General features: G+C 37.6%; 2 protein-coding genes across 2 annotated transcripts in view; one reads left to right on the plus strand and one right to left on the minus strand.

Annotated features, from left to right (window-relative positions):
- The window catches only part of LOC133568269 (collagen alpha-5(IV) chain-like), a 68,895-nt gene extending 61,852 nt beyond the window's left edge, over window positions 1–7,043 (minus strand). The window contains exon 1 of the mRNA XM_061920084.1: window positions 6,885–7,043. Coding sequence (XP_061776068.1) covers window positions 6,885–6,956 — 72 coding nt within the window. The 5' untranslated portion in view covers window positions 6,957–7,043. The remainder of the gene's footprint in view (window positions 1–6,884) is intronic.
- Window positions 7,044–7,174: 131 nt separating this feature from the next.
- LOC133568273 (collagen alpha-4(IV) chain-like) overlaps window positions 7,175–18,809 on the plus strand; it is a 66,566-nt gene continuing 54,931 nt past the window's right edge. Inside the window, exons 1-3 of the mRNA XM_061920089.1 lie at window positions 7,175–7,319; window positions 12,698–12,737; window positions 18,374–18,445. Of these exons, the coding sequence (XP_061776073.1) occupies window positions 7,210–7,319; window positions 12,698–12,737; window positions 18,374–18,445 (222 nt within the window). The 5' untranslated portion in view covers window positions 7,175–7,209. The remainder of the gene's footprint in view (window positions 7,320–12,697; window positions 12,738–18,373; window positions 18,446–18,809) is intronic.

Here is an 18,809-nt window from a genome sequence, read left to right on the forward strand (position 1 = left end):
ATAATGATAGGATAATGTAATAATAATAATCATAATGAATTATATGCTATATGAAGCAATATGGTGACTTTTGTCCCCATCAGTAATAACATACAGTGGGGCAAAAAAGTATTTAGTCAGCGACGGATTGTGCTAGTTCTCCCACTTAAAATGATGACAGAGGTCTGTAATTTTCTTCATAGGTACACTTCAACTGTGAGAGACAGAATGTGAAAAAAAAAAATCGAGGAATTCACATTGTAGGAATTTCAAATAATTTATTTGTAAATTATGGTGGAAAATAAGTATTTGATCACTTCAAACAAGGAAGATCTCTGGCTCTCACAGACCTGTAACTTCTTCTTTAAGAAGCTCTTCTGTCCTCCACTCGTTACCTGTATTAATTGAACCTGTTTGGACTCGTTATCTGTATAAAAGACACCTGTCCACAGCCTCATACAGTCAGACTCCAAACTCTACTATGGCCAAGACCAAAGAGCTGTCGAAGGACACCAGGAAAATATAGGTAGACATTCACCAGACTGGGAAGAGTGAATCTACAAACCCCATTTCCATATGAGTTGGGAAATTGTGTTAGATGTAAATATAAACGGAATACAATGATTTGTAAATCATTTTCAACTCTTATTCAGTTGAATATGCTACAAAGACAACATATGTGATGTTTAAAATGATAAACGTTTTTTTTTTGTAAATAATCCCTCACTTTAGAATTTGATGCCAGCAACACGTGACAAAGTTAGGAAAGGTGGCAATAAATACTGATAAAGTTGAGGAATGCTCATCAAACACTTATATGGAACATCCCACAGGTGTGCAGGCTAATTGGGAACAGTTTGGGGCCATGATTGGGTATAAAAGCAGCTTCCATGAAATGCTAAGTATTATCACAAACAAGGATGGGATGGGGGTCACCACTTTGTGATCAAATTGTCGAACAGTTTTAGAACAACATTTCTCAACGAGCTATTGCAAAGAACTTTGGAATTTTACCATCTACGGTCCGTAAAATCATCAAAAAATTTAGAGAATCTGGAGAAATCACTGCACGTAAGTGATGATATTACAGAATTTTGACCCCTCAGGCGGTACTGCATCAAAAACCGACATCAGTGTGTAAAGGATATCACCATATGGGCTCAGGAACACTTCATAAAACCACTGTCAGTAACTACAGTTGTTCGCAAAGCCAAACCCATTTATCAACAATATCCTAAAACGCCGCCCGCTTGGCTGGGCCCGAGCTCACCTAAGATGAACAGATGCAAAGTGGAAATATGTTCTGTGGTCTGATGAGTCCACATTTTCAATCAATCAATCAATCAATGTTTATTTATATAGACCTAAATCACAAGTGTCTCAAAGGGCTGCACAAACCACAACAACATACTCAGTTCAGATCCCACATGCAACATCCTATATATATATATATATATATATATATATATATATATATATATACATTTTAAATTATATTTGGAAACAAAGGACGTGGTGTCCTCCAGAACAAAGACGAAAATAACCATTCGGATTGTTATAGGCGCAAAGTTCAAAAGCCAGCATCTGTGATGGTATGGTGATGCATTAGTGCCCAAGGCATGGGTAACTTACACATCTGTGAAGGTACCATTAATAATGAAAGGTTCATACAGGTTTTGGAGCAACCTATGTTGTCATCCAAGCAGGGTTATCATGGACGCCTTGCTTATTTCAGCAAGACAAGTGATACAACAGCGTGGCTTCGTAAAAAAAGAGTGCGGGTACTTTCCTGGCCCGCCTGCAGTCCAGACCTGTGTCCCATCGAAAATGTGTGCCGCATTATGAAGCGTTAAATAGGACAGCGGAGACCCCAGACTGTTGAACGACTGAAGCTCTACATAAAACAACAATGGGAAAGGATTCCAATTTCAAAGCTTCAACAATTAGTTTCCTCAGTTCCCAAACGTTTATTGAGTGTTGTTCAAATAAAAGGTGATGTAACACAGTGATGAACATGCTCTTTCCCATCTACTTTGACACGTGGTGCAGTCATGACATTCTAAGTTAATTATTATCTGAAAAAAAATATATATATATGAGTTCGAACATCAAATATCTTGTTTTTGTAGTGCATTCAATTGAATATTGGTTGAAAAGGTTTTGCAAATCATTGAATAAGCGGTAGAAGATGGATGGATGGATGTATTCCGTTTATATTTACATCTAGCACAAGTTCCCAACTCATATGGAAACGGGGTTTGTACAATAGGTAAGCAGCTTGGTGTGAAAAAATCAACTGTGGGAGCAATTATCAGAAAATGGAAGACATACAAGACCACTTATAATCTCCCTCGATCTGGGGCTTGCATGGGCAAGATCTCATCCCGTGGGGTGAAAATGATCATGAGAACGGTGAGCAAAAATCCCAGAACCACACGGGTGGACCTGGTGAATGACCTGCAGAGAGCTGGGACCAAAGTAACAAAGGTTACTATCAGTAACACACTACGCCGACAGGACATGTAATCCTGCAGTGCCAGACGTGTCCCCCTGCTTAAGCCAGTGCATGTCCAGGCCCGTCTGAAGTTTGCCAGAGAGCACATGGATGATACAGCAGAGGATTGGGAGAATGTCATGTGGTCAGATAAAACCAAAATAGAACTTTTTGGTATAAACTCAACTCGTCGTGTTTGGAGGAAGAAGAATACTGAGTTTCATCCCAAGAACACCACACCTACTGTGAAGCATGGGGGTTGAAACATCATGCTTTGGGGCTGTTTTTCTGCTAAGGGGACAGGATGACTGGTCTGTGTTGAGGAAATAATGAATGGGGCCATGTATCGTGAGATTTTGAGCCAAAACTTTCTTTCATCAATGAGAGCTTTGAAGATGAAACGTGCCTGGGTCTTCCAGCATGACAATGATCCCAAACACACCGCCCGGGCAACGAAGGAGTGGCTCCTTAAGAAGCATTTGAAAGTCCTGGAGTGGCCTAGCCAGTCTCCAGACCTCAATCCTATAGAAAATCTGCGGAGGGAGTTGAAAGTCCGTGTTGCTCGGCGACAGCCCCAAAATATCACTGCTCTCGAGAAGATCTGCATAGAGGAATGGCCAAAATACCAGCTACTGTGTGTGTAAACCTGGTAAAGACCTATAATAATCCTTTGACCTCTGTTATTGCCAACAAAGGTTATAATACAAAGTATTGAGTTGAATTTTTGTGTTTGACCAAGTACTTATTTTCCACCATATTTTACAAATAAATTCCTTAAAATTCCTACAATGTGAATTCCTGGATTATTTTTTTTTACATTCTGTCTTTCACAGTTGAAGTGTACTTATGATGAAAATTATAGACATCCGTCATCATTTTAAGTGGGAGAACTTGCATAATCGGTGGCTGACTAAATACTTTTTTGCCTCAGGGTATGAACAAAGATGGCCTCAAAAGGAGAATATCATTTATGTCTTTACATGCTAACTACATACTTCACATGCTAACTACACTTTTGACATGCTAACTACACACTTGACATGCAAACACCAACTTACTGATTGTATTGGCTAAACTGGGGACCCTTAGCAAAATTGTATTTATGATCGTGAGAAGCCAAAATCAAAATTTTGTTCAAAATGACATTATTTATTCAGCCCGAGGCTCATTTATAAGTTACAAATACATATAATTAGATTATTACTCCTCTAAAATCCAGACAATAAGCCTCTACCTTTTCCCAACATTTTGCATCCTGCGGCTTATAAAACGTTGCAGCTAATTTATGGATATTTCTTTCCTGACGGCCAGAATACAACAAAAAAGTAAATACACTTAGAATATGCGTTATTGTTTGTACTATGGCGTTGTTTTTTGGATGAGTTCACTTACAGCAGGTGCTGCAGTGTCCTTCCGTTTAGTGCGTTCCACCGAAAGTCGAGTGTCGTTGAGTTTTCTAGCCTTCCATGGCGTCTCTACTCATATGGATTCTTCATGGGAGCGGTATAGCTCGGTTAGTAGAGCGGCCGAGGTTTGCAGGTTCGATCCCCACTTCCGCCATCCTAGTCAATGCCGTTGTGTCCTTGGGCAAGACAGTTTACCCACCTGCTCCCAGTGCCACCCACACTGGTTTAAATGTAAAAATTAGATATTGGGTTTCACTATGTAAAGCGCTTTGAGTCACTACAGAAAAAGCGCTATATAAATATAATCGACTTCACTTCACTTCATTTCACTTCATTCATCACTCCAAGCAAGGTTTTTAAGTTTCACGATATAACTCAAACAATTCATACTCACTAAACCGTCCCATGTGTGATTTCTGTAGGAATGTTTTCAGGCATATGTGTACATGCTTTTGCAATGTAACGACCCTAGCGTTGTCAGCATGAGCTAACATGCTAACACGTTTACAAGTGTCTGTGTTAGTATTGTTAACTTACAACGGAATTATTTTTGTATTGGCCCTGTACCCTGCCTTCCGCCCGATTGTAGCTGAGATAGGCGCCAGCGCCCCCCGCAACCCTGAAAGGGAATAAGCGGTAGAAAATGGATGGATGGATGGACGTTTCACTTTTAGAAATTCTTCAGTAAATCCATCAAAATGTCCCCGTGGAGTTATCGAGTCTGTTTAGCTGATTGGAGAGCTAGTTTGCGCAGCAAGTGGGTCCTTCAGGGTGACTTCTGTTATGTTTGATCAGCCGTTTTACTGCTGTGTTACAGACACCGTTTGGAAATAATAAAGGTATGTAAATAATAATTTACAAAATATTTCTGTGTAAATATTAAATTCGCAATATATCTGTGGCTAATACTGCAGTGCGGCTAATATCTGAAAACGGTTTTTTTCTTCTTGAAATTGGTTGGCTCTATAGTCCTGAAATATAGTAATTTTAGTTCTACACAAACCTTTTTGCCCGTCTTTTCTCTATAAATATTTATCACTATCGTGTAGTCCACTCATATATATGTGATTGTATTTTGTCAATACAACTTTTCATTTTGTGCCACGTCTACACAAGTCCACCTTCCTCTTATACACCATTGGTCCTCATCTTATGTTCTACAATTGTGTTTTAGGAGCCCCCCTCACTTCTGCCAACATAATATTATTACATTATCAACATTTGACATATTATATACCTCTTCACGCAAAAATGGGATCACATTGGACAATTAGGAAAAAATGGTAACCAAGGTATTTGCTGACCCGCATATCTTGAAAACAGGTAACCAAAAAGACCCTCAAGTTCAGAAAACAAGATCGGTTGCCATGGAAACCCAAACAAAATCGAGACATCAAACCTCCCTTCCTAGATTTGTGGTGGGCACAGACAAAGGTGTGTCGGACAACATGTTGAGACCTCCCTTCTCAAAACCGATGGCTGAGATCCTATATTGGCACGGTAAAATAATAAAAATAATGCTGCTTCGTGAGTATTTATTAGAGGTAAACACACTTCTCCACCAGACTTCCAGTGGAAATGTGATATTTATAAGCCCATTCAGGCCGCTCCCTCATTTTATGAAAATATGCAATGGCCACGAACAGCTCAGCCCTCATGTACAATCCCTCCTTGATCAGCGTTAAATGCTTCTAGACATGACCGCCATGTTTGACAATTTATATCCCTAATGACCTGTTTACTACCTTCTAAATACATTTTTCAACAATACAAGAGACATCTGGACATGAAATAACACCCTATATCCTTTTGAACGAAGAGTAACGCTGCCGGAGGTTGAGCCAATCAGCGGCCAATATGCTGCACAGCATGCTCTGATTGGTTGGATTTGAATAGTTTTAGTCCGTTGATGCCTATATTTAATTTCAGTTCCAGTTTATTTGGAACATGCATACGACACAATGTAATGCATCATATAGTTCCACTTGTTTCATTACAGTACCTCCGAAAACGAGTAGGAAAAAGCAGAGTTTATTTAATCCCTTTTCATACCATAGCAGTTTTATCCCATTTCCTTGTTCTCTGTAACGGAACAGTGAATAGATCAATAATAAATATAGTAGGTAAACAAATATTAAGGGCAAAAACGTTGTAGATTACTCGCAAATTGCTTATTAGTAACCCTCACCCTAACCCTTTCCCTTAGTGTCCAAATAACTCTAAATTAATAATAATAATAATAATAATGGATTAGATTTATATCACGCTTTTCTATTGTTAGATAATCAAAGCGCTCACAGAGAAGTGGGAACCCATCATTCATTCACACCTGGTGGTGGTAAGTTACATCTGTAGCCACAGCTGCCCAGGGGTAGACTGACGGAAGCGTGGCTGCCAGTTTGCGCCTACGGTCCCTCCGACCACCACCCATCATTCATTCATCATTCATTCACCAGTGTGAGCGGCACTGGGGGCAAGGGTGAAGTGTCCTGCCCAAGGACACAACGGCAGCGATTTGGATGTCAATAGTTGGGAAGCGAACCTGCAACCCTCAGGTTTCTGGCACGGCCGCGCTACCCACTACGCATGCGCCACAAATTAAGTCTTTGTTACTTACAATGTGTTCCCCATTCTAAAGTGTTACCAAAAATTGTTAAAGAAAATTGTGTTTATTTTAATCTTGCATCCATGCCTTCATCTACTGCCTTGTTCTTTTCAGTCTGCCCACCGCTGCTTGCACAAACTGACACAACTCCACTAAACATTTCAAGCTTGCCGGAGGTCCGTGCTCTACATGCTTTACTTCAAGCATCTTGTGATGACTTCTTTCTGCCGCCGAGTGTTTTATTTATCCCGTGCAGACGTCTCCAAGGCCCGCCAACACGGCGCGGAACTCTGCGTGCTTACATTGGTGCACAAACAAGGGATGCAAGATGTTGGCCATGTTGCAAAGCTTGTTAGATATCAAAGTCACGAGGTAATGGAGGATTTACAGGGAATCTTACGTTCTTGGCCCCGGCGTTGTTCAGCATGACGGCCAGCAGGATCAGAGGGAGCAGCCGCGTTCTTCCTCCCATGACTCAGATCAGAAGTGAGAGGAACCTCCAGGAACATCAGATGCGGACGCTCTCAAGACACTTTCTACTTTCACATTTATTGTGAGAGTCACTGAGCAGCTTGACCCTGACGAAGGGGAGGCGCCCAAACATCATCATCCTCATCCTCACTTCAGCTGCAGCTGATTAGATTGCACTTGGTCAGACATCATCCCGCCAAGAATGAGTTGAAGGTAAGTCTTCCAAGTGTGCGCCATGGATCCTATAGAGAACAATGACATGTTTTACTTCCTGGAAGGGTTATTTGGCATCTTCATTCCGTGTTTGCATTGAGGAAGCGCCACCTGTTCACCTGTCAGCCAAGATGTCACCTGCTGCCCTCAGGTGAGCACCAGACTGTGTTTCAGCTACTAACTCCTCACTGGCAGAACATGTTTACTTTATTTGGTTCACCTTTTCTTTCTCAACGCTTCAATTATGGCGCCTCTGCACTTTTTCACCATACGGCACTTTTTTTTCCACTTTCTGTTCCGCTTAAATCAGTGGTGCTCGAACGTCCCACCTCAGAAAACACTTGGCTCTCCAAAGACCACCACAACATTAAATACAGTAGTGTACTGGACCTAAGTATTCATTAAGTACCACCATCATGACAATACAATAGTGTAGTAAACCTAAGTATTCATTAAGTACCAGCATCTTGACAATACAATAGTGTAGTAGACCTAAGTATTGATTAAGTACCACCATCATGACAATACACTAGTGTAGTAGACCTAAGTATTCATTAAGTACCACCATCATGATAATACAATAGTGTAGTAGACCTAAGTATTCATTAAATACCACCATCATGACAATACAATATTGTAGTGGACCTAAGTATTCATTAAGTGCCATCATCATAACAATACAATAGTGTAGTAGACCTAAGTATTCATTAAGTACCACCATAATGACAACATTAAACACAGTAGTGTAGTAGACTTAAGTATTCATAAAGTACCACCATAATGACAACATTAAAATACAGTAGTGTAGTAGACCTAAGTATTAATTAAGTACCCCCATTATGACAACATTAATATACAGTAGTGTAGTAGACCTAAGTATTCTCTCATTAAATACCACCATAATGACAACATTAAAGTACAGTGGTGTAGTGGACCTATGTATTCATTAAGTACCACCATGATGACAACATTAAAATACAGTAGTGTAGTAGACCTAAGTATTCATCAAGTACCACCATAATGACAACGTTAAATACAGTAGTGTAGTAGACCTAAGTATTCATTAAGTACCACCATTATGACAACATTAATATACAGCAGTGTAGTAGACCTAAGTATTCATTCATTAAATACCACCATAATGACAACATTAAAGTACAATGGTCTTGTAGACCCAAGTATTCATTAAGCACCACCTTAATGACAACATTATAATACAGTAGTGTAGTAGACCTAAGTATTCATCAAGTACCACCATAATGACAACGTTAAATACAGTAGTGTAGTATGAATGAATTAATTAATGTAATTATTCTGTCAGACAGACATATATAGCAACACTTTATCACTTTTTATAATTTGACAGACATGCAACAGCACCCACAGAAAAGGGATACAGGAAAAAAAGCAAGAATGCTTATACGGGTCCCGCCCCTAATTTACATTCAATTTATATGCTGGTTATATATGTTGGTTATATAGTCCAAGTTTCAATAGCAGATTTGTTGGATACATGACAATTTCAGAACAAGTATAACATATGATAATGGATGATAATGACAAGTCAGTATACATACAACGATATGGATATATTTTGTTAGATTTATTGATTGATTGATTTTTATTTGTATTTTATTTTTTGGTTTCTTAGTCCACATGATGTCCAATTTAAGTTTATTCTTGTGTTAATTGGTGCAGATTCATAAAACAATTTTTCTATGTCGTCATTTATGTCCACGTGATGGTGGACATAAATAGTAGACATAAGTATTCATTAACTACCACCATAACGACAACATTAAACAAAGTAGTGTACTAGATCTAACTATTCATTAAGTACCATCATAATAACAACATTAAGTACCTAATTCATTAAGTACCAGTGACGTGCTGTCAGGGGACGCAAGTGAGGCAGTGCCTCACCTGCCACCAGGTGGCTTAACCATAAGATGTTCCAAAACGAAGTAATAAAATAAAATAAGTTTTAATATTTCTCTTTTGGTTTATGATTTATATGTGATTTTGGTGTGGTTCCTGTATATTTCGGTAATTTTCATGGCCAAAATCGCAGAAATTTTGTGTTTTCTGCTCAAAACAATGCAGTAGACGAGAAGTGAGGCAGACACAGGCGGTGCCTCCACGGCTACACACAGTGTGTATTGGGCTTCTGCGTGCTAGGGGGCGCATGCTTGTTGCCACACGGAAAAGGCAGGTCTTGAGGCAGCAAGTACCTCTGCCTCAATATAGGGGGCGATATATTGTCAACTTGCAGTTCAATGCCTCAGCAGTACTTTGACTCGCCACACTGGGAGAAGTGGGGGCGCTCAAGCTAGCAGACACAGTTTTCTCCAGCAAAAAACAGCCTTTTTTCTTTTCTTTTTTTTTAAACTGTATTTATAACAAACATGTCATTTTTATGAGAGTAAGCCAGTGTTTGTAGTGCAAAAATATTGTTTAATTTCTTGGAATTAAATTTAATTAAATGAATGTTTCTGCCGATATGGAGGATTATATACTGTATCCAGGATGAAATACTTCTCTAAACCGGACTTTAAGACAAAATGAATGTGGTCATACAAAGTATGTTTTCATGGAGAAAATCTATTGCTGCTTCATATACAAATACAGAAAGGTAATATACATTCACAATACTTGATTTATTTTGTTAAAAGCAAATGGGACCAAAAAGTATTTAACAACAACTTTATCAAATACTTTTTGGACCCATTTATCATATCAGATAGATAGATAGATAGTACTTTATTGATTCCTTCAGGAGAGTTCCTTCAGGAAAATTAAAATTCCAGAAGCAGTGTACAGAGTTGAGATCAATTTAAAGAAAAAAGTAAAAAGTAAATAATGGGGGTTTAAATGGAAACAAAATAGAGAAATATTACAAAAAGAATAAAAACAATGTATATAATATCATTATAACGTTTTTATGAAAGCGAATAACTCCCTTTTTTTCCCCTGCAACTCTAATGTGCAACCTAAATCAACAATGACTGGAGCTGCAAATATGAATTTAAATTAAAAAAAAAATGAAGAAAAAAAAGTATGTATGCCTCACCTGGTGTTTAGTTCACCGCACGTCACTGTTAAGTACCACCATAATGACAACATTAAAATACAGTAGTGTAGTAGACCTAAGTGTTCATTAGGAACCACCATAAAGACAACATTCAAATACAGTAGTGTAGTAGACCTAAGTATTCATTAAGTACCACCATTATGACAACATTAAAATACAGTAATGTAGTAGACTTATGTATTCATTACGTACCACCATAATGACAACATTCAAATACAGTAGTGTAGTAGATCTAAGTATTCATCAAGTACCACCACTATGACAACATTAATATGCAGTAGTGTAGTAGACCAAAGTATTCATTAAGTACTACTATAGTGACAACATTAAATTACAGAAGTTTAATAGACCCAAGTATTTATTAAGTTCCACCATAATGACAACATTAAAATACAATAGTGTAGTAGACCTAAGTATTCATTGAGTACCACCATTAGGACAACATTAAGTACAATAGTATAGTAGACCTAAGTATACATTAAGTACCACCATAATGACCGACTTTAAAACACAGCAGTGTAGTAGACCTAAGTATTCATTAAGTACCACCATAATGACAACATTAAATACAGTAGTATAGTAGACTTAAGTATTCATTACCACCATAATGACCAACTTTTAAACACAGTAGCGTTGCAGACCCAAGTATTCATTAAGTACCACCATAATGACAACATTAAAACACAGTACTGTAGGAGGCCCAAGTAATCATTTAAAAACAAGGCAGAGTTTTTTTAAATGTATTTACTATTTTCTAAGTAACATTGTGTTTGTATATAAGAGAATAAAACACTGTACTTTAATCAAGGGATTCTTTGGTGTACCACAAGATGGAGCGGGCGTGCCACAAGTGGTATGCGTACCAGAGTTTAAAAATAAAATAAAGCCAAAGCCTGAAAGCGAACTAATGTAGCCGTAAGTCTTTCTGGCATTTGTTAAATCTTAGGTCATGATTAATTAATTAATTATTAACAAAATATTGTTAATATTTATCAATAGTTTTTATTTTGTATCATATTTAAACCTCTCCTTTCCAACCACATGGGCACATAACCTAGATGCCATTGGCTGCTGTACATATTGACTTTACTAACAAGAAGTGTAATCATAACAAACAATGTTTTTATTGTTTAATAATTAATGATGTATACATACATTTGTCATAACAGCAGTTTGTGATTGGGGTGTGAGTGCCCCATAAGATTTAGTTCATATATTAAATGCTCTATTTAATGCACAGCAGTGATTCGACAATTAAAATAAACATGCATATTTAAACTTGTCTCATTTATTGTACTGTTGTGTTGTTTAATAGAAGGATAGCTTTCTTTGTGTTTTGTATTTAATACAGATGACTACCAAAGTGTGTTATTAAATATTTCAAACAGTAATGAAAGTGATGATGTGGTATAAGTACACTGTAAAACTGTTTATTGTAAATTCAAAGCAAATGACTGGCTCATAATTGCACTACTTTCACAGAGACATTTACAGTCTTTTATTGTGAAACATATTTACAGGAATTTACTGTCACGACAGAGCTGCCATTTTACAGTTAAATACAAAACAATTACAGATTAATGCTGTGGGATGTTCCATATAAGTGTTTGATGAGCATGCCTCAACTTTACCAGTATTTATTGCCACCTTTCCCAACTTCTTTGTCACGTGTTGCTGGCATCAAATTCTAGGGTTATTGATTATTTGCAAATTAAAAAAATTTTTTTATACATATATATATATACATACACACTTACACACACACATATATATATATATATATATATATATACACACTTACACACACACATATATATATATATATATATATATATATATATATATATATATATATATATATATATATATATATATATATATATATATATATATATATATATATATATATATATATATATATAGGGACGGTGTGGCGCAGTGGGAGAGTGGCCGTGCGCAACCCGAGGGTCACTGGCTCAAATCCCACCTAGAACCAACCTCGTCACGTCCGTTGTGTCCTGAGCAAGACACTTCACCCTTGCTCCTGATGGGTGCTGGTTGGCGCCTTGCATGGCAGCTCCCTCCATCAGTGTGTGAATGGGTAAATGTGGAAGTAGTGTCAAAGCGCTTTGAGTACCTTGAAGGTAGAAAAGCGCTATACAAGTACAACCCATTTATTTATATATATATATATATATATATATATATATATATATATGTATATATATTTCTTTGGATCTTGGCTGAGACCATGGATCTTTGGCTGGAAAAGGTTGGTGACCCACCAGTATAAACAAAACATGCAGAGTTGCATACTGTCACCCTCCTGCTTCTGATATATCTGAACAGCATTTGGATAAAATTGCATATTTACTCCATACAGTATATATGTAAGCCAAGTCTCACACAAATGTTTACTCATGTTTTTGCATCTGCAGGTGGATCCTTGTCCTGCTGCTGACTGTACAGCTTGATGCAGTAAGTGCTATATAAACTTTCTACATACTGCACAGCTTGCCAATAAATATGTGTCGCTTTTTCTTCCACCTCTGTTGCCAACATGCTGTGACTGTTTAAGCAGACTCCGTTGCCTCTTGACGTCTTTCCTCAATGGAATCTAATATGATGACTTTGCAATGTATACTGTGTGATGTATTAGAAGACTTCATGTCAACTGCAAGTACGGCACACATCACCTCTGTGACACATTGTGTAAATGTAACTGTTGCTGAAATTAAGAGATAATTTTGGTCATAAACACAGCCACTGTATAATGTGTATATACTGTATGTCACATGCTGTATGTGTGGTCATATTGGCTGTTTTCTTCTCCCTTTTTGCCACTTCTAGAAAAAACATTAACACATGCACACAAAGGTTGTGAAGCTGGATCCATTTTGAGGATAAAAATATTGGTTACATGCTTTTTCTTTGTTAAACATAAACATATCAGCTGTTACTCTTCGTCTTATTTTGTATATCCCCAGAACCAGCGTCCTCTATAATACAAACCCTGTTTCCATATGAGTTGGGAAATTGTGTTGGATGTAAATATAAACGTAATACAATGATTTGCAAATCATTTTCAACCCATATTCAGTTGAATATGCTAAAAAGACAACATATTTGAGGTTCAAACTAATAAAAATTATTTTTTTTCCCCAAATAATCATTAACTTTAGAATTTGATGCCAGCAACACCTGACAAAGAAGTTGGGAAAGGTGGCAATAATAATGCTCATCAAACACTTATATGGAACATCCCACAGGTGTGCAGGCTAATTGGGAACAGGTGGGTGCCATGATTGGGTATGAAAACAGCTTCCCAAAAAATGCTCAGTCTTTCACAAGAAAGGTTGGGGCGAGGTACCACCCTTTGTCCACAACTGCGTGAGCAAATAGTCAAACAGTTTAAGAACAACGTTTCTCAAAGTGCAATTGCAAGAAATTTATGGATTTCAACATCTATGGTCCATAATATCATCAAAAGGTTCAGATAATCTGCAAAAATCACTCCACATAAGCGGCATGGCCAGAAACCAACATTGAATGACCGTGACCTTCGATCCCTCAGACGGCACTGTATCAGAAACCGACATTAATCTCTAAAGGATATCACCACATGGGCTCGGGAACACTTCAGAACACTTCCTGCTCATTTCAGCAAGACTATGAAGCGTGGCTTAGTAAAAAAAGAGTGCGGTTACTTTCCTGGCCCGCCTGCAGTCCAGACTTGTCTCCCATCAAAAATGTGTGGCGCATTATGAAGCGTAAAATACGACCGCTGAGACCCCGGACCGTTGAACGATTGAAGCTCTACATAAAACAAGAATGATAAATAATTCCACTTTCAAAGCTTCAACAATCAGTTTCCTCAGTTCCCAAAGGTTTATTGAGTGTTGTTAAAAGAAAAGGCGTCGTGAACATGCCCTTTCCCAACTACTTCGGCACGTGTTGCAGCCATGAAATTCTAAGTTAATTATTATTAAAAAAAAAAAAAAAATGAGTTTGAAACTCAAATATCTTGTCTTTGCAGTGCATTCAATTGAATATGGGTTGAAATGGATTTGCAAATCATTGTATTTTGATTATATTTACATCTAACACAATTTCCCAACTCATATGGAAACGGGGTTTGTAGACATTTTTTTTGGTCAGAGTTACAGGAGCTCTCTGCTGTTTTTAAGGACTTTCTGCCAAACAGCGAGTCAAAGATCATCTCTATGACAGCGCTCTTGTGCTTTTGAGAATCTGCTGCAAAACATGTTTTTGAACTGACCTGGCATTCCAAAGCTGATTAACCCAAATAATGAGAAAGAGAGGACTTTTCTCTATTATCATAGACGTATGGACATTTGAGACCTGTTAAAAAAAAAAATGGTTGAAGTGGATAATTTATCTGGAAAAAACATGAATGATACCTATTTTTGGTAAAGAAACACCTTTTAAATGCCTGTAGAGGTAAAAAAAAATGTATACCGTATTTCCTTGAATTGCCGCCGGGACGCTAATTAATTTAAAACTTCTTGTCACTCCTGCGCTTACCACAGGTATGCGGTAAAAGTAAGCATGGGCTAATTATTTTAAAACCTCTTCTCACTCCGGCACTTACCAAAGGCATGCAGTAAAAATTTGAGTGGGATGTAAGGATACCATCATGAAAAGCACATTTGATAAAAAAAAGTTGTTATGGTCTTACATTTACTTATAAATGAAATCCATGCCAGCTCCTTCTGATCAAAAGCATTGATACCTTGTTTATAGAAGTCTTCCTTATCTTTCTTCAGTTTTAAAAGTCTCTCTGTCTCGATGGAGATATTCCTTTATTACCTCCTGCTTCGATTGAAAGTCCAGTTTAGAAAACTACTATCAGACCACTGCTATCAGTTAGTTCTGCTCCTCAAGTGCGGGGCCGACAACAGAATTACCCTCGGGAAACTCCCCCTACCGTTCTGCTCCGTGGGTGATCTTTTTATCTCACTGCTGCCACCAGGAAGTGTTAATGTATAAATATTACACTGGGTGTTTAGGACTGGAACATGTTTTATTTCAGCCCGGTTGTTCACATAGCCAGCATAGGTGTTACATCCTAAAATGTTCGTCATGCACTCGCCGCGTCATATCCGTCCCAGCACAATTCACGTCACTCATTGTCTCTTCTTCTGCAGGCGAGTAGTCGCAAGAAGGATCACTAGCGCCCTCTACCATCAGGAGGTGGGAGTCATTTAATGACTCATATTGGACACACGCAGCTACGGTATTGTGACGGTCTCAAGCCGTCGTCTTGCGGGTTCCAAAGACCACCAAGAAAGGACATAGCTTGAGCAGTTTGACTTTGTTTATTTTTCAATAAAACCTCAGTCCAGGTCGCTCTTCCGCTCCTCCTCTCTGCTCGCTCGCCGATGCCGCCTCCTCGCCGCAATCTTGGGCCCTGTCTGTCGGACCGTCGGCTCCACCCTTCCACAGCTATATTAATAAGACATAGCTGCTTACTGTTCTTTAGAGCATACTGGTATTCAATCGTTTGGACCTTAAATCCTACTGAATAGCTCTTAATCGTCTTTCCTTTATGCGATACTAAATTACCGGTATTGAAATCAGCCTCCTCCATTTTGAAAATGATGACAGGGGAATTGTCACTCGTGACGTCACGAGTTTGACCTGGCAGTAATACTAAGCATGCGCTAATTATTTTGCAAAGCAAGTTTGACCCGGCAGTAATTCAAGGCAGGCGCATACTATATATTCGGCGGCAATTCAAGGAAATACAATATATTTATTTATGTTTAAGAAGCCTATTATATTTTGTTTTATTATTATTATTATTATTTTATGTATTCTTACACAAATTGCAATCTCCCCCTGTTTTAAAGTTTAAATACGTATATTTTTTTCAATAAAGTCTATGTACATTTGTTCCTTAAACAACTTCTAATAAATATTAAGTTTCAAAAAAGAAAAAGAGAGGACCTAAAATGGATCCTTGAGGAACACCATTTGTATAACTAAAGAAGTACAAATGACTACTGACGTCATCTGAAGTAAACAAGCAACAGCAACACCGTAAATCACATTACGAAGAAATAAAAAAAGTAACTTCCAAAAAGGAGAGGGCTTAAAGGGGAACTGCACTTTTTGGGGAATTTTTCCTATCGTTTACATTCATTATGAAAGACATGACGACGGATGTTTTTGTTTTTTATGCACTCTAGTTGGTAAATAAACGTAAATCAAAGTCTGCTCACAGTAGAAACAATATTCCGCCCATAAAACCCAATTAAAAAAACATCCAAAAACGGCCAAAATTACTACATTTACATTTCAAGACCTGAACATTAACCAAGTATTAGTGAAATTGTTATTGTAAGAGCTAACGCACACAAACTATTTATAACCGCGACATGATCACTTCCTGTGTGCCAATGTTGAAATGATCACCTGATTAGCTGCTTCATCGTTTCCTTGCTCGTCAAACTTTTTCTAGACCATAGATAAAGCTTCTCACCAGGATAATAGAAGAATAAAACACATTCTGACAAGTTGGTACACTTTGACAACCCATTTAGACCCGGGAATGGCGAGAATGACACAAAACGACGCTTGGTTACACCACACTTTTCTTGGCGAGGAATATAAGTCATTCTTCATCTAAATCATGATATGAATGTCCCAGCAGTTTCCATCCTAATGACAGCAGACATTGTACGGTAAGGGATGTTATATTATGTTTGTTGGCGCTCATGAAATTTGCAGTGAGTGATAACCAGTGATGAAGAAAAAAAAAGCGAATGTCGTGATGCGTTTTTTAAATTAATGCACCGCGTATGCTTAAAACGATCAAAATACGTATTTAAACTAATAAATGTTACCACATTACATATATACTTACATCATGTATATATTACATGTTATTATCAATGTTGATACATTACATAGTATATACTTACATCATGTATATTACATGTTATTATAAATGTTACTACATTACATATATAATTACATCGTATATTGCATGTTATTATGAATGTTACTACATTACATATGTAATTACATCATGTACATATTACATGTTATTATGAATGTTACCACATTACATATATACTTAAATAATGTAAATATTACATGTTATTATGAATGTTACTACATTAAAGATATACTTACATCATGTATATATTACATGTTATTATAAGTGTTACTACATGACTTATATACTTAAATCATGTATATATTACATGTTATTATAAATGCATTACATATCTACTTACATCATGTGTAGATTATGTTATTGTGAATGTTACTACATTACATATATACGTTCATTATGTAAATATTACATGTTATCATAAATGTTACTACATTACATATCTACTTACAACATGCATATATTACATGTTACATTGTGAACAATAGGCAAAATTCCAAAAGAAGTGCAGTTCCCCTTTAAAGGGGCGCCTTAAACGCCTTAGTTTTGTAAATCCCAGGTTAGGATCCCAGTGTTCTGTTTTGGCTAGCAAGGTAAAATGTCAACAAAGGATCTGCCATTATGTTTACAGTAGCCCAGGTTCCTCCGTGCAACAGGAGCAACTTTTGTGTTGTTGGGAATTTTCTGCAAAAATGTTTGTCTTCTAAGTCTGGAACTGAATTTTGGGGCTGTGTCGCCAGTGGAATAGCCGTCGTATGCTAAAATACTGTGTCCGCTGTATTTCCGGCGGAGTTCCAATTTCTTGTGTATAAAGTGATTGTAAATATTTGCTGCTGCAGGGGATAACATGTCTGTGTTTGTCAGAGCAGCAAAAAGTCTGCATCCGGAGGTGCGGACCTACTCATCGGCAGCCTCTTAAAAGTATTTGGAGAATGATAGCGCTTATACAGCTCTCTCATCAAGGTCAGGGCCTTATCTGGCCTTGTCCATTTGGGAACACTTTGCTACAAGTCTGCTTTCCCAAGGGAAAATCTTGCATTTACTCTCGAGATGTGGTCACACAAGACATGGCAGATGTGGCCTAGACAGTGTGACGTCCCTGCAGATACACGCCTGACATCTTTCCAGCTTTTGCACACATACACGAATGACACCGTATTAGGTTCTTGTTGACTTTATCTTTGTTTTACAGGGTGAAGTTGAAGGTCCATGTGAAGGGAGGGACTGCTCCGTGTGTAAATGCCTTCCGGCCAAAGGTGCACGGGTAGGAAGTCTCTCAGTCCTCAATACTGTAACCAAATGGTTCTTTTGCCTAACGCTCACATTCATTATGAAAGACATGACGACGGATGCTTTTGTTTCTTCTAAACTCTAACTCATAAATAAACGTAAATCAAAGTCTGCTTACAGTGGAACCAATGGATGGTCCTCTATTACGCCCATAAAACCCAATTAAAAAACATTAAAAAAGGCCAAAAATACGCCATTTACATTTAACCAAGTATTAGTTGTATCGTTATTATAAGTGCTAACGCAGAACAACTATTTATACCGGCGACATTATCACTTACTGTGTGCCAATGTTGACATGAGCTTCATCGTTTTCTTGCTTGTCAAACTTTATTTTG

Source organism: Nerophis ophidion, linkage group LG14, assembly GCF_033978795.1.
Source record: "Nerophis ophidion isolate RoL-2023_Sa linkage group LG14, RoL_Noph_v1.0, whole genome shotgun sequence".
NCBI lineage: Eukaryota > Metazoa > Chordata > Actinopteri > Syngnathiformes > Syngnathidae > Nerophis > Nerophis ophidion.